Source organism: Rhinichthys klamathensis, unplaced genomic scaffold, assembly GCF_029890125.1.
Source record: "Rhinichthys klamathensis goyatoka isolate OS25496 unplaced genomic scaffold, OSU_Roscu_1.1 h1tg000547l_1, whole genome shotgun sequence".
In the NCBI taxonomy this organism is placed as follows: Eukaryota; Metazoa; Chordata; class Actinopteri; order Cypriniformes; family Leuciscidae; genus Rhinichthys; species Rhinichthys klamathensis.
The window spans coordinates 999202-1016418 of NW_026607018.1; the positions used below are offsets into that span (position 1 = coordinate 999202).

General features: G+C 36.9%; 2 protein-coding genes across 4 annotated transcripts; both read right to left on the reverse strand.

Annotated features, from left to right (window-relative positions):
- Positions 1-857: 857 nt before the first annotated feature.
- fam149b1 (family with sequence similarity 149 member B1) lies at positions 858-15200 on the reverse strand. Of its 2 annotated transcripts, XM_056238870.1 has the most exons (16): positions 14748-15200; positions 14121-14240; positions 13809-13956; positions 13514-13656; positions 11720-11836; positions 11481-11636; positions 11189-11367; positions 7325-7467; positions 6780-6848; positions 6238-6353; positions 5043-5267; positions 4805-4928; positions 3145-3270; positions 2957-3038; positions 2724-2861; positions 858-1399 (listed from the first exon to the last, which is right to left on the reverse strand). In XM_056238870.1, exons 1-16 carry the CDS (start codon positions 14792-14794, stop codon positions 1332-1334), a joined length of 2001 nt encoding a protein of 666 aa, XP_056094845.1. In that variant the 5' UTR covers positions 14795-15200; the 3' UTR covers positions 858-1331. The 2 variants fall into 2 exon arrangements, with proteins under 2 accessions (XP_056094845.1, XP_056094847.1); XM_056238872.1 differs by lacking the exon at positions 6780-6848.
- Positions 15201-15911: 711 nt separating this feature from the next.
- On the reverse strand, positions 15912-17149 carry mrpl57 (mitochondrial ribosomal protein L57). 2 transcript variants are annotated; one of them, XM_056238878.1, is made up of 2 exons: positions 17074-17149; positions 15912-16407 (listed from the first exon to the last, which is right to left on the reverse strand). In XM_056238878.1, exon 2 carries the CDS (start codon positions 16373-16375, stop codon positions 16064-16066), a length of 312 nt encoding a protein of 103 aa, XP_056094853.1. In that variant the 5' UTR covers positions 16376-16407; positions 17074-17149; the 3' UTR covers positions 15912-16063. The 2 variants fall into 2 exon arrangements, with proteins under 2 accessions (XP_056094853.1, XP_056094852.1); XM_056238877.1 differs by having other exon boundaries at positions 17007-17122.
- Between the last annotated feature and the right edge of the window lie 68 nt (positions 17150-17217).

Consider the following 17217-nt stretch of genomic DNA (forward strand, 5'->3'; position numbering starts at 1 on the left):
TCCTGGCACCAAAGAAACCAAATGGCCATTTAAAAAACTAAATCAAATAATAATCCTGTGAAATCCATCAAAAAAAAGATTTTTTACAGTACACGTTTGAACAAACCCTGAAACCTCTGCGGTCTTTGTGTGCGTTTCTGTTTTCTATATATAATAATTAATACACACTGTCCTGTCCATCGCTTTCCAAGCTCCGTATGGCTCACAGGACTGAAGATGCTGTCACATTTACCATTGCTCTGCGCATTTTTTTGCGGGTGAATTCTATTCATTGCAATAGAAATCCGTACAATTGTGAGTTTCACGTGAGGATGGAAAATTTCCCGATGCAGATTTAGCTCATGTTCAAGCTGGTCACACAAATTCACCATGCAAACCAGCAGAAAACAGCTAGTTTGAAAGCAAGTGATTTCTGTGTGAGCCGTTTCATACATCGCTACAGGATTTACAATTGAAAAATGCCTGCAAAATTTCACCTAAATTGTGCAAATATGACCCCACTTTAAGGCTCACTTTCTCAATAACAAAATGTTTTAAAAAGAAACTTAACACTTTGAATCCTCTTTCCGCCCATCATTATGTAGGCTGTACTATTGTACTGTCCCGCACTCGTATTGCAGATATACTTCCAGAATTTCAGTGTATCTCTGAAAAACGGGGTCATTGAGGTTCTACACTGAAGCTCTGCTCAGTTTGAATGCTATTGAACATTCCAAGATCACAGAAACATGATAAAAAGGCTTATAACCTTGGAATCTTCATAAGAATTCTTACACGCCTATTTTCTATGATTGTGGATAAGTTGTTGGAATTGCATCACGTTGGAACATCCGTCTAGGATATAGACAGTATATCAAAATCCAATAGTCTTGAACAATCGGGTGTGGGCAACATTCAGGCCATTTAAACACCCAGCTTGTATGAACCTGCATAGAAACTCCATGTAGGCCTCATAGACCCGTCTTTAGGGAAAACCAAAAGTTGTTACTCCATACAGTACAGCATGTACAGTACATCTACAGATGTAATGGATAGACAGTTTCCTGTATTTGGCAGCCAAATGAAGCTGAATAGTCCAATATACAAAAATAGGGTTTTAGAAAATTTCAAACAACAACATGAATAACAATACTATTGATAATAACTACTGTGGTCATAAATATAGTCCACACCCAAATGGCGTGTCATACAAAAGTCCAGCAGACGTATAAAGCATCTGTCAGTACTGAAGAAAAGTTGCGTCAGTGCTGAGGTGCGTTTGGTTCAAGAAGGTGAGGGAGATTGTGTGTATGCGTGCGTGCGTGCGTGTGTGTGTGTACATGTTTTTTGTGTTAAAGCCCTGGTCTGCTACTGCGTGCCGTCGTACCGCCTCTGTTGTGGGAACGTGCTGGAACAGACACTGGGAGTAGTGATAGAGAGAGATAAAAAGTTAACACTACATTCAGGCTTTTAAAGGTACTTTTATATTCTTAGTGGTTGCTTTTTTACAAAAATGACTTGCATTTTATGCTAAAGATTAATAGCCTAAAATCAATTTAGTATAAGCATAAACAGCATAAGATCATTATCAGTATAAAGATCATCCAATCATGTCAGTATCTATTATACATCCAAGATGAGTTACTAAATACAAACTCAGGGCATTTGTAGTACAAATGTAATGCAGGTATGTAAGGAATATTTCCTGTGAGATCTGTGTAAGGTTTAGTAAGTTATATCTTACATAAAGAAAATGTTTAGACTTTTAGCACTCAGACGCAGACTGCAGACAGTCTGAGCATGGTACTTAATGATTAATCATTGATAATAAATAATAAATTGATAAATCAGAATATTAAATGACTTCCTTTTTACATTTCACTCTTTCATCATTATTCTTAAAGTGAAAAATTATGTAATATTCATAAATATAAAGTAGAAAGTGCAAATTTGAGGTGCCCAAGCATATAAATCTTATTACGTTGCTTGCTAGGCTGCTTTTATATCCTATTATATTTTCCGTTCCAGATTTTTATGTATTTAATTCAGCTCAAACAAACTTCATTCCAGCCTTTGGTGTGCTAATTTTGTTTTTATATAAAACTGACAGTAAAGAATTAATATTAGCATGCTGAATTATGATTAACCTGCTGTTCAAAAGTTTGGGGTCAGTACGATTTTTTTGAAAAATATTTTACGCTTTCCACAAAATATTAAGCAGCAACTGTTTTCAAAATGAATAATAATTATAAATGTTTCTTGAGCACCAAATAAGCATATTAGAAATAGAATGATTTCTGAAGGATCACCTGACACTGAAGACTGTAGTAATGATGCTGAAAATTCAGCTTTGCCAACACCGTAATAAACTATTTTAAAATACATTATAATAGAAAATAGTTCTTTTAAATTGTAATAATATTTCACAATATTACTGTTTTTACTGTATTTTGGTTCAAATAAATGCAGCCTTGAGGAGCATAAGAGACTTCTTACAAACCCCAAACATTTTAACAGTAGAGTAATTGTATATTAAATTGACTGGTATTTTCTTTCTTGTATATATTTAACTGTTTATTGCCACATTTACTGTACATTGCAAACAAATTTCATTTACAAAGAACAAAAACCTACAACACAAGTTTATCAGAAACAAATCTAAATTCTGACAAAAATACTATTACGTTTTTACTGTATGTTATTTTTTTTTAAGGCAAAAAATGATTCAACTGATTCCCACTTACCTGGGGGCGGAGCTTTTGCATCTGGCTCCTCCTCATGCTCAATGGGGAAGTGGCCATGGGGGTGATGGGAAAATGAGTCTATAAAGGAGGAGCTGCTGATACCCAAACTGATTCCAGTCACACCAATTCCCAGAGAATCTGCGCTCACACACCCAAATACAGTCAATGGGACAGTTTATAGAACTACAGTGTTCATCTTGAGGAGCATAAGATGTGTGTTTGTATGCACCCACCTATGCCAACAGATGCTCTGCCAGGGCGTCCCTGACCGATGTTGTCTATTCCAGTAAATGAACGGCGATAAGGGGTGTCTGACTGCAAAGCAAGGTTTACCATGATCAATATACTTATGAAGACAAACAAATGATGAGGGTCATGATGTTTATGTGTTTATGTATACAAATATGTGGGAGAGATTCACCCTAAAGGTGTGTGTGGTGTTGGGTCTGGAAAACACGTCCAGCAAGTGCATTTTGTCTCGGGGCTGCAGACTGACACCCTCGTCGGTCACTGCACTATGTGCACGACTCGAGGAGCCTCTCTGCTTCTGCAAACACATGTGTTTACACATGCACACACACACACACACACACACACACACACACACACACACATATAATATATATATATTAGGGCTGCACAATATATCGAAATTATTGAAATATCGCAAATGTATATATCACGATATGCATATCGCAACGGCTTGCAATAACTGGGGTCATGCACAAAACATAAAGAGAAAATCACTCACTGCACTTGGATAAAATAACTTTTGTAGCTTTAATAAGAACCAGGATATATATTTATATATATATATATATATATATAATTCATACAGTGAAAACTAAGCAGTATTTTATTTTTACATTTGATTATTCAGTTTCTGCTGTTAACTAAACCTAATGTAGGCCTTCCTGAAACCCTGTGATTTACACTGATGTTAAAATAACACTTCTTATGCTAGTAAAACACTGCTGTTCACTTTCAGAAGTTGTAGGGATGATTTCTTGTCACAAAAAGAATATGAAACACGTATGTAGGTTATATAATTTTAAATATATTTTAAAGATAATTTAAGTTTATTTTACACACTTTAAGCATTATCGTATCGCATATCGCATTATTTAATGAGTTATCGCATTTTTCTTCAATATCGTGCAGCCCTAATATATATATATATATAAAAACTAGGGCTGTCGATTTAACGCATTAATTTAATTAATTAGTTATGGTAAAACAAAATAACAAGTCAGAATTATTAATGCATTAGCACAAGTGTAAATGTGATATTGATTTTATACAACAGTTAAATAATAATAAATAAATAATAAACAAATAAATAAGTAAATATTGTGTTATATTTTAAACGCAATATTGTCTGTTTTTGTTCAATTTTGTCAATGAAAATATTACCTATAATGCCAACTCACAGCAGTGTTTAATTTCTGAATGAATCTGCATTTTGAGCGAATCAATTGGGTGAACCAATGATTCAATGGCCCACTCAAAAGAGAGCCATTTACTTCATTCCTGAATGAATCAGCCGTTTGAACGAATCAAATGAATGAATGACTCAATGACTAATTTAGACATTTACCGCCACCTACTGGCAGTTTCAGTTTCTTAGAGTATCATTTCCATATTACTAATCAATTAAAAGGTATAGTTCACCCACAAATGTAAACACTGTCATCACATTTACATTTTACATTTAAAGGAATAGTTCACCCATTTATTCACCTTCAAGTTGTTCCAAACCTTCTGCTGACCACAAAATAATATATTTTGAAGAATATGGGTAACAGAACAGTTGATGGACCCAATTGACTTCCATAGTACAGAAAAAAATTACTATGGAAGTCAACGGGGCCAGCAGAAACACAGTCAATTGTGTTCAGCAGAAGACAGAAATACATACAGGTTTGGAATAACTTGAGGGTGAGTAAATGATGACAGAATTTTCATTCTTGGGTGAACTATTCCTTTAAGTTTTTCTCTTCCCGAAAAAAAAAACAGACCAAAAATTTTGGTGACTCATCTTGTAAAACAACTAAACAACTTTTACTAACGTCCGGTTGCACCTGAATAAGCCGTGAGTGCTGTCCAGAGTAGGTGAGGTCTGTGTCTCCTGTGCCAATAGGAGGGAGAAGTGTGTTTCTACTGAGAGGCATTGGAGGAGAGGCCAAACGATCGCTGGCGGTCGTCCTAAAACACATACAGTACAGACACACACTATTGTAAGAAACTTGTTTTTCAGAAAACAAAAGAGTATAGTAAGTACAGTAAGAGATATATAACACAAATAAAAGGTGCCCTTACAATCTTGTGCCTCTAACCACCTCTTCCATAGAGCCAGTTGTGATGGCCTGCGTTACACTGGATGTCAATGGCATCAGAGTGCGAGGAGGTGGGTTCCGTCGCCGTGCCGACTGAGGGGGGCGAGTCAACGAGGAGGAGCTTTGTTCCAGTGCACGACGGGGCCGAGGTTTACTGGTGGGAATGACACTAGACCCGGGACGATGAGACACTTTCTCCTCAGAGTCTCTATGGTCAGAATGACAGAAAGAAGATTAATCAAAGAAAGTATGATTCATTTAGAGAAGCCATAGAGATACAGAAGGGTTTCCTGCACAGCTAATCTATGGAAGCGTGTAAAAAAAAAAAAAAAGAGTTCTACTAGAGTTTTCATTTTGAATAAAAAGACTGAGTACTGCAAAGCAATACAAAGACAATGAATAGACAGCATGTCTTTCAGTTGTCACTGGTTCAATGCAACCACTGTAGTCTAACACACAAGCAAATAGGAGCTGGTTCTTGAATTGGTAAATAAAATAAAATAAATGCTCAGAAGCTGTCAGTTTGAAAAAAAATTGCTGTTTTGTTGTAGTAAGACTAAATGTCTTTTTTTTAAATGAATGCTTTTAATTGGCAAGGATGCATTAAATTGATCAAAAGTGACAGTTAAAATATTTATAAAGTTACAAAAGATTTCTATTTCAAATAAAAGCTGTTCTTTTGAACTTTCTATTAAAATATATTAAAATGGAAAACATTATTTTAAATTGTAACAATATTACTGGTTTAACATATTTTTGATCAAATAAATGCAGCCTTGGTGAGCATAAGAGTCTTTCAAAAACATTTAAAAAAATCTTACCAACCCCAAACTTTTGAACAGTAGAGTATTTCTTTTAAAATGTACAAAACACACAAACATATGTTTTAAGAAAACCTTTGAAAACATTGTTACACTTTTAGAGGTCAATCAATTCAGTGTTTTTTTTATTATTAAAAAGGTTTTATTTATTTATTGTTTTATTAATCAACGTAGAATAGCTTTTGATACTCTTGTATATTGTTTGTTTGGTATGTTTTCCTATGGGAGGCAAAATACTACATCAGCGACCTTTACTTTGGATCAATTATTGTGGATCAACAGAATTAAAGACTACAGTGCTAAATATGCACAGTAAAGTGTATTAGTTTGTGTTTATTTCCTCTGTGGTGTTCATACTGAGCTATTCGGTCCAGAGTTCCCAGGTTCCTTTGCTGAAGTGGAATGCCATGTATCATGATGAGGTCATTGAAATTGTGATGAGCAACCGCCGCCCCAACTGGCACTCGATTGGTCTGTGGGAACAGAGAAAGAGAGAGAAGCAGGAAAGAAAAAAAGTTAGGCTAGTTCAGGTTTTAATTTTATTTCCCTTTAGTGCACAATGTATATCTCAGTGTTTAAAAAAAACAGCATCTGACATCCATGATCTGTACAGCATGCATCGTGTGTAAAACAGACAAAAAGACACTGAAAAGAAACATACAGAACAGAAAGAAAACTGAGAGTGGGAACAAGCATTAACACACCTCCACAAGATTACAAATTGAACACAAGGTTAAATTAAAGTCAGACATTTTATAAGGATGTTTAAACAGTGGCTGTTAAAAAAACAAATATGAGCGTTGAAGTTTAGGAGAAATAGAGGGGAACCGGTACACAGACAGAAACACTCTCGCTCGCCCTCTCTGTTTAAGTGTTGTTATCAGGGTAAAGTTACATACAGTCGATGACTTTCTCTGCTTTTTGGATTTCCGTCTTGACTTGTGCTTTGAACCCCATGACTTTGAGCTCTTTGGAAAGAAAAGGGAGGGAAAGGATAGAAATAGAAAGGTATAGAAAGAGAAAGGAAGAATACAGATGACAGATGGATGATTGGACAGAAAGGTAGAAACAGAGACAATGAGGAAAAGACAGAAAAAAGGGAGGTAAAAAGTTAATGAATTGCAAGCCAGAGGGAAAAAGCTGGGGAAAAAAACAAATGCTGACAGCAGTGAAAATCAGCATTTGTGTGTATTTTTGGGTATGTGAATGTGTAAAGACAGAGGACACAAAGCAGTGAAGATCTACGCTAATATCTACAGAATCCTGTTATTTAAATATATTCAGACACTATCATCAGGCAGATAACAGGGGATGGAAGGGCTGCAAATCAGTAGGACTTCAGATGAAATCAGTGTTTCATCCATCTGCCACAAAAGGAAAAGGACCAACCCAAAAGCTCTTTTGCTCTAAATATATTCTACAATCTCTGAAGCGGTTAACCAACCTGGGCCTGCAAGCTGGCCGTGAGCTGCTGTGTTCTGCTCTGTGACAGTGGAGGAAGCACTGATGAGACATTGGACAGCAGCAAAAAAGGATTCTGGGTATCAGGGCACGCAGGGCTGAGGGCCACGGCATTCTTCTCATCATCTGATGGACAGAGAAGTTCAAAGAGAAAATATTCTTCACCAATTCTCGACTCAATACTTGATTCTGATTGGACACGATACTTTGCTCTCAAATAGTAGAGAATAATGACAACCACTTAACTTGTGTCACTTAAAGGTATTGTAGGTAGGATTTTTTTTAAAAACTTTTTGCCAAATTTGTTTAAACTTTCTATATATATCAATGCATAATTAAAATGTAAGTACTCTGGAAAAGAGAGTATAAAAATCGAGTGTCTGTAGTCCTCTCAGGGCTGTAATAAACACAGCTACTTATCTCCATTCACTTCCACCCCCTCCATTCTGGGCTCCTTCCAAAACCACGCCCCCAAAACACATGAACGCGCGATGCCGACAGCTCACAGCTGGAGGACGCGCTTACCAGCGCCCAGCGGAGAGGAGCAGTGCATGTAGTGACATCATGTCAGACTCACATGTAATAAAATACCTAACTTTATCATTATGAATATAAAAAACTAACATGGCTGTTAGTACTCACTATCAAGCTAGCATATCGATACTGGTAAAGTTTAAAATATATTGAGTTTGATTCGTTAACGAGCTAGTAACATAAAGCAAAGCTAAAAACAGGTTGCATTGATACACGTTTTCCCATTACAATCAGTTACACTGTGATGAAGGTGAATTTCGTGTAAGATTCATTACATATACGCCGTGTTTTGCATGTAATTGTGTCTCTTACTAGTCTCTTACCCTCCTCGAGTCAAACGAGTGCGCGCATGTGGGCAGCGCATGTAGCAGCAGGGGTGTTGCCATGGTTGCGAGAGAGTGACAGTCGCCTAAGCCAATCCATTGTTTCGTCCCGGAAGGAAATAATGAGCTGTGTTTAGTGCAGATTAAACTGTCTAGAGTCACTCGATTTTTATACTCTTTTTATCAGAGTACTTACATTTTAATTATGCATTGATATATATAGAAAGTTTAAACAAATTTGGGAAAAAGTTTTTTAGACCAAAAACAACCTACCCTACCTTTAAGTCTCCTCTCGCATAACAAAAAGTCAATGTTTCATGTACTGTACATTTATTCATTTATTTGGTGAGCTGTGTAGCATGAAATATAATTTACAGTATCATGTACAATCTTGCTGATCATTATTACGAAATAAACCCCTTGGTTGATGTCCAGGGGCCTCATTTATAACCGTTGCGTACGCACAAAACAGGCCCTGAAAGAGGCGTACGCCACTTCCGACGCATAAATTGTGATTTATAAAAACAAACTTGACCGGAAAATTTGCGCACCTTCGCGCAAACTCTAACCCATGCGTACGAACGTTTTGGAGATGGAGTAGTTTGGCGACACCGATGGTGAGCTGGAGTTAAATGTCTTTTTGGTCACTTTTAGACAGAAAATCTAAAGAAAATGATACATATACAGAAAGATAATACAAATATAATTTTAATCACCAAACCTATCACTTGAAGCAAAGATCCATCCCTTCTTAAATGTCCGCGCCAGCGAGCGCGTTGGGCCGTTTAGTAAAACTGACGCATTAGCCTATCTAACGGCAGATGAAGTAAATCGTAAATCTTCATTATGAGTCCTAATCATAAATACAGTGCATGTTCACAATAACAGTTTAAATAAATAAAAGAGTGATTTAAACTATGTTTTACTTCTGATATAAATGGTAAATGGACTGCATTTATATAGCGCTTTCACAGACCCAATGGCCACCAAAGCGCTTTACATTTTGCCTCACATTCACCCATTCACTCACTCATTCATACACCGACGGCGGTGTCAGCCATGCAAGGCGCCATCCAGCTCGTCGGGAGCAGCTGGGGTTAGGTGTCTTGCTCATGGACACCTCGACACTTGGTCAGGTGGAACCGGGGATTGAACCACCAACCTTCCGGTTTGTAGACAACCTACATGAACCACTGAGCCACTACCGAAAAATATAAACATTTAGGTTAAATATGCCATTCTCATTAGTGGTGTTAAACACTTAAACTACATGAAATCATTACTGAGAAGTTACAACATTTTTATATTCAATAAATATAAATATTTGTTGTGGATGCAATGCTTTTGAACACTTTTCCTGTGGCATGCTGTGTTTTAATGTTTTAACTACAGAGATAATTGCTTATCATGATAATAGCAGATTGTCAGAGAAAATGACAATCTGTTTCCATTAAAAATATAAATCAATTAAAAATAAAAACTTTCTCTGAAATGTACACTATTTGATTTATTTATTCAAAAACAAGGCAAGGATAGGCTCCTAAATAATTTTTATTAATGAAATGTGACGGCACAGCCGTATTTCATATTTTCCTAATGTCTGGTACCGTTAAACATGTTATCACGTGAATGAATAATCAAATGCAAATGATATGCAGATGAGGATATGCATAGTAAAACTAGGCGTTGTAAGCTCCATATTATATGGTTATTTCGGTTATTTTAGACGCATGTGCGCACAATCTTACGCTGACTGGGATTTATAAAGTGAATTCTGTGCAGGTTCTGGCGTACGCACGGTTTTAAAAGTCTGAATATTTTTTTACGTACGACATTTTTGGCTTTCGGGGGCACGTACACTTTTAGTAAGGATCCTACGCACAGTTTTATAAATGAGGCCCCAGGTCATGCACACTACAATACACAAGTTTGGGGTCAGTAAAACAATTTTTTTTTTTACGAAATTAATGGATGCATTAAAAGTGTAAGTAAAGACTTTTGTATGTTTACAAAAGATTTATATTTCAAATAAACACTGTTGTTTTGAACTTTTCCATTCATCAAAGAATCCTGAAAACAATCTATCATAGTTTCTACAAAAATATAAAGCAGCATTGCTTTTAACATTGTAATCATAAGAATTGTTTCTTGAGCACCAAATCAGCATATTAGAATGATTTTTGAAGAATCATGTGACACTGAAGACTGGAGTAATGATGATGAAAATTCAGCTTTGCTATCACAGGAATATATTACATTTTAAAATATATTTAAGTAGAAAAATAATTTTACATTGTAATATTTCATAGTATTATTGTTTTACTGAATCTTTGATCAAATAAATGCAGCCTTGGTTAACAAAGGCCCCATTATACTCAGGACGATATTCTTTTTCATTCTTTGTTTAGGGGTAAAAAGAAGTTGGAAATAGATGTAGGTAGAGGTATACTGTTAATGAACATCCCAACATCGCCCACACTGCTGAGAGTGGCATTTAGATGTAAACATGTGCTGCGCGCTTTCCTCACAATAACAAATAAACATTAAAAAATAACAGCAGTGAGAAAACAGCAGTTAAGAAAGCATCTGATCATAGCGATGTGGATGTTTTCACAAGCTCTGCAATTCGGTACTCCAGTAAAGTAAAGTCATGTTTATTTATATAGCACTTTATACAATAGATTGCTTTAAACCAAACAGCTTTACAGTAGTAAACATGAAAAAACAGTGTCTGTGTTGCTTTCAATTAGAATTACACTTCATTTCTATTATAAAGATTTGTATAAAAGTTTTTTTTTATATAAAAGTTTTGTTCAGACCAGTTCATTCTTTGATTTCGCTTGAAGTATATCGGGGCCTTAAGAAACTTCTTTAAAAAATATATATATTTAAAAAAAATCGTAAGGACCACCCTACATTTTTTAACGATAGAGTAAAAAAAAAAAACACAGCAAATCACATTTAGACAAGTATTTGAAAAATCATCCTACCTGACACAAAACCCTCCCAATGCCTACGTACAAGCTCCTCCATCCAGCCAATGAGCTCACGCCACACATCATCAAACAGCAGACCAAGCACCGCCTCCCGACGACAGCGATAGGGCGAGACAGGGGGCAGGCAGCGCCTTCGCCGTCTGTTCACATAATCGCGTTCCCATTCCTCATCCCTAGATAAACACTATTATCTACAAAAATCTCTGCCAAAATATCAGATAAATTATGCTAAAATAAACTCCCATCTGTCACACACAAGCATACAAGCACACACACACACACTCACAGGTCCCTGCAGTCGAAGGCGAGATACTCTTCTATCAGCCCCTCGGCCTCAATCACCCTGGGCATCTCATCTCCATGGTTACAGCTGGGCGTGACATGCTGGGTCACCTCCACAGAGGGCTGACACAAAACAGCCCTCCGACCCTGCACACACAACCTGCCACACGCACACAATGCCATGAAAATGAGACTTTACAGAACACATAATTTCATACGCACACATCAACAAACTGAACTCACTCATTGGCGGTTATCTCTTTGCTCTGGCCTGCCTTGGAGATAATGGGAGTGTGAGCTGGGGTGGCGTACCACTGGAATCCTTCATCTGTGGGACACACCAGCTGCGTTCCGAGGATCCTGTCACACACAAATGCCCCAAACAGGTTTAACAACCAGGCATAGGGGCTGCACGATTATGGTTAAACTGATAATCACTCAATTATTAATCATGATTGTTCTCATTTGAGAAATTTCTTTTTACATTTCATCAGAATTATTGCACTCTCACTTAAAAGGGATATATCCAAGTATTTTTCATGTACTAATCACTTTTGTTATAGTGTGAACAGCTTGTAACGAAACTTAAAAAACAAGACCTTCCCCGACTTCCTAGGTTGTCTATGAAAGGCTGTAGACTGATTTCATCTGTCATCTTGTTTTTTCTTGTTATTGAGAGAAAAGCAGGCAGCACATATTTACATATTCATCAAAATGTCGCTCTCAGCAGCGTGGACGGTGTATGGATGTGCACTAACAGTTTACCGACGCCAAGGTATTTCCTACCTCTTTTTACTTCAAAGCAAAGAATGAAAAAGAACTTCGCCATGAGTATATCGGGGCATTGAATCACGTTCAGTTGCTGGCTGAAGTTCATGTAAAAGCCACCAGTGTCGCTAATAACAAGAGTTTCTGAAATTCTACATATGGCCCCCATAAACACATCAAGGTTTAATTTTACCTTATCTAGTTTTCTAGTTTATCATATACATTAACACACTCACTACATTATGAACCGGTAATGAAACTAAAGTTGCGATCGTCATTTCTTCCCTATTGAGATGTACACTACCGTTCAAAAGTTTGGGGTCGGTACGATTTTAAATACTTTTAAAAGAATTCTCTTCTGCTAACCATGGCTGCGCTTATTTGATTAAAAATACAACAAAAATCAGTTATAATATTAAATATTATTCCAGTGTAAATCAGCTGTTTTCTGTGTGAATATATAGTAAAGTGTAATTTATTCCTGTGATCAAAGCTGAATTTTCAGCATCACCAGTGTCAGTGTCTTCAGTGTCAAATGATCCTTCACAAATCAGTATAATATGAGGATTTGATGCTCAAGAAACATTTATTATTATTATCAATGTTGAAACAGTTGTTGGTCTGTCAGTTGTACAGTTTTTTTTTTTTTTTTTTTTAGGATTCTTTGATGAATAGGAAGTTCAAAAGACTTTTGTAACATTATAAATGTCTTTACTGTCACTTTCGATCAAATTAATTATTCCTTGATAAATAAAAGTATTGATTTCTTTCCTCCAAAAAATAAAAATAAAATTCTCACTGACCCCAAACTTTTGAACGGTAGTGTATATTCATGGTGACTTTGAGAAGTTTCTATCAAAAGCAAAGAAACAGTTAATTCCAATCATTTTAAATTATGTATTATTAATTATTTTTTTTAAATCTATTAAAACACCAAAAAAAAGACTGTATTGTAGCAAAAAGGTTGCGCAAGTAGATTTATTCAGCAACCACAATAAGCAAACAATATAGTCAGGATTCATGATTTGATCTATAGCACAAGCTGCGATGTGAACACGGACGGGCTGTATAGCACTTTCATTTGAGCAGAGTATCACAGTGGAGATCGGAGAACGTTTTCAGTGGATCACTATCGCAGACGATTAATCGAGAGAAGCAGAAATCGTGATCAAGATTAAAATACGAATAATCATGCAGTCCCAACCAGAGACTGCTAAGGCATTACTGATGTCCACAGATCTGAGTGTGTGCATGTATACGTGTGCGAACCGGAGGTGAGGGAATCGTGAAGCCCACTCTTGACACTCTTCCTGCAGGCCTTTGAGCTGAGTTTCACACTTCCTCTCATACAACTGTTCTTCAATCTCTTCAAACATCTGCTGGACCTGCCTGGAAGCGGCTTTATCAAATTCCTACCGGAGAAGAGAAAAAGAAATGGGGAGAAGGGAAAAAGACATGAACTTGAGCACCCAGTTTTGAAGATGCTGTAAAGTTAAAAACAAGAATGCATCTGGTGTAGAATTCAAGAATAATCACACTAATCAGTCATCATTCTACGACTCACATCGTAGCCCCACGAGAAGACAGAGCTGCGTTCTGTAGAGATGCCAGTTCCTGTGTAACTATGGATACCAGACCAAGACTGCGCTGTGTCATCTGTGGTGAGTGTCTGACATCCTGATCTGATGGATGATGCAGAGGACTCCTCAGACCTAGAAAGAGAGAAAGAGTGTCATTATTTCATAAATTCAAATGTCAGATTGGAAGGAGTGAATATTATAGACAAGAATAAACATTATCTAACAATATACACATTGATGAAAGCCTATGCCTTTAATATATACCTGTACAGACACACATTCAACATGCCACTCACCTGCTGTATGAGGACATGTCCTCCTGTAGATCATGCAGAAGTCTGGGAGGATGCCCAGTATCATCATCTGCCTCCTCTGGAAGAGGATGCTGGTCCGGGCAGCTGCGGGACAAACCGCGACTACCAAAACCAGCAGAGAGACAGAGGAAAAGCATTTACTAGATGATGACAGGCCAGCTTGATTATCAATCAATCAATCTGTCTGTCTATCTAATCTGTCTGTCTATCTTTATATCTGTCTGTCGATCGGTCGGTTGGATTATCTTTCTGTCTGTCCATCCATCTAAGCATCAATCCAAAGATCTATCCATCTATCCATCCATCCATCCATCCATCTATGGATCAATCCAAAGATCTTTCTATCGGACTATCTACCCATCTATCTATTAAAAGATCTAGCAATCTATCCATCCAAAAAATCTTTCTATACATAAATCTAGGGGGAAAAATGGAGGCTTTTTTAAGTATTTCTTGAGTATTTACACACCTTACTTAAGAAATCAAGCAGATGTATTTAAACGCCAGTCCACATAACCTAGTTAGCTGGCTATCTATGCGACAGCGACTAAGATATCAAAATGCTGTCTAAATAGGCAGCTTGAGATCGTTTGTGTGATTTATACGCACATCTCTAGGCTGTGAGATACAGGCCGACGGCTGTATCGTGAAATCATCCTCCTGATGCTGTTACAGACGCATCTCCTCCATCAATCCTGTGATCCGACTCCGAGCCTCCTGTGTCCGGACCCGACCGCTGCTGCTGCACCACCGCTGCTCTCTCATTCTTCACAAACAGGAACCACACAGACCGGATCACAACAGAGCTGTGAGAAAACGTGTAGTATCCAGCACTGAGCTGGGCCGAACCTGACCTAGCAAACCCTTGTGTGAATGAGAGAAAAGAGTCCGAGAACATGAAACGGAAATTTGATTATTCCACCATATCGTTGACTGATTTATTAGGAAGGGTTTATTGGAAAGAAAAGCAGTTGTATTCTTCATCCATCCATGATTATCTACTAAACAACAATAACAAGACTGTCATGGAGACCAAGGTGCTCGAGCTCAATGTTTAATGGGAAGTGTAGTTTTCAACGTGGTTTGCGCTAGCATGACGTGTACACTGCTCTCTAGTGCATAGGAGTATAAGGTTACTATCATGAACAATGATAAAATCACTTTTGCTTTTATAAAATGTTTACTACATGTGCCTGGCAGAATGAAATAAAATACACAAACAGCAATAATAATAAATTATTGCTAACAAATAATAGTTAATACATTTTACACAGCCAATCATAATCAAGGACCAGAACTATCCATTTCATAGACATTTAAGTCATCAATCAGTAATCTTGACATCTACCCTAGCTCTCTGTGGCTTGTTCATGGGACAAATAATATGTAATAAATTAATATCTGATTCAAAAGAATAATCGAAAGGGTGACCACTTGTTTTTCATTACTGCCGTTACTTTTGACACATTTAGTTTAGAAGTCACTTGGATTTAATTTTCCATGTTACAATATAATTTAGTTGTAGCACATTACAGTTAAAGGGATAATGCAAAAATGAAAATTATTTCTGTATGGGGAAAAATACTATGGAAGTCAATGGGGTCCATCAACTATTTGGTAACAGACATTCTTCAAATTATCTTCTTCAGCACAGAAGAAATAAATTGATACAGGTTTGGAACAACTTGAGGGTGAGTAAATGATGACAGAATTTTCATTTTTGGGTCTACTTGAGACTACTTGAATAAGAAATAAGGAGAAGAACCAGATGTAATGATTAGAAAAGAAATCATTTATAAACATAACACACATCACATACAGCCAGGTGTACAATGCAGAATTTATCAAATCAAACAATGATTTTTATTATTTCATTTACATCTTTCTCTGCAAACTCTGAGATCCATCAGTCTTTGATGTTCTGGTTAGCTGGACCAGGTCTTGGTGATTTTCAGGTGGTTGAGTTGGTCTGCAATGTATTTGTGTTCAGGAAACTTGGCTTGTCGTGCATCTTTGATTTGAAGCCACATCCACTCCCGCCTCTGCGCTGCATGGCCTCGCTCCTGTTCCAGCGTCATGAATGGCCGGCTGATCCAGTATTCATTCTCTGCTTCCTGTTCCAGGCGTTTAATCATATTCCGCTTCATCTGCCAGGTGACTACTCGTGGTCGACGGTACTTCCCGATCCACTGCTTTCCTGGGATCCCCTTTCGCAAAAGTGCCAGAGTCAAGAACATCCTGCAGCCAGTAACAGGTTACAAGTGTGAATCTGTGTAAAATATCACCAAGCAGTTCAGATCAAAACATTATAAATTTACACATAAATATGCTGATATGAGTAAAAATAATTATTTATTATAAAAGATCAAGCAACATTTTTTTTAACTGTATTAAAGTGACATATACATGTAAACAATGCATGATTGTAGCCTACTGTCTGTATGTATACATTCTTTGAGAATATTGAGACTTGAATTTTGAGATAATAAACAGCAGATATGATCTAAATAATTTATGATCATGTATTTAAACTCGTAAACAATACATGTATTTAATAACTAAAAAGTGCTAACAGTCTCTGATGTAAATTTACTCCTGAACTCCAAGTCTAAACAGACCAATTTGACCTTGACTTAAAATGCCATTGAAATCAAATCAACAGCATTTCAAATAGAAAAGAGCAACGCCAAAAAAAGTATAATTTACAGCCATATGTCCATCTTAGATAGATATGTAAACACTCTCAATAACCCATTTTAATGTTTCTTGCATCACATCATAGACTTGCATGCATGTTGTACGCGATTAAGAAACACTACCGTTCGTACAACAACGACGAAAACAGATTGTGCTTATAAATCTAAATACCTAGATATTACAACCAGTCCACTACTTACAACAACAATAATGATTAAGACGTTTAATAATTACTTACACGATCTTCTCTCCAAATCCGAGGCCAACATGCCGCAGACACACTTGCTGCTGAATGTCAGTGGTGAGTTTTTGGCACCGCCACCTACAGCACTGGAGGCTTCAGTGCAACGCGCTCTGCTGGCTGATGAACTACAAAAACCTG

Bases quoted from the DNA above. Each gene is read 5' to 3' on its own strand.
- fam149b1 (XM_056238870.1), bottom strand. From the start codon at position 14,794: ATGATTTCACGATACAGCCGTCGGCCTGTATCTCACAGCCTAGAGAT. The intron at 13,657-13,808 runs GTGAGTCGTAGA...CTTCTCCGGTAG, and splicing joins TCTTCTCGTGGGGCTACGAT to GAATTTGATAAAGCCGCTTC. The intron at 2,862-2,956 runs GTGGGTGCATAC...GTGTGAGCGCAG, and splicing joins CAGAGCATCTGTTGGCATAG to ATTCTCTGGGAATTGGTGTG.
- mrpl57 (XM_056238878.1), bottom strand. From the start codon at position 16,375: ATGTTCTTGACTCTGGCACTTTTGCGAAAGGGGATCCCAGGAAAGCAG.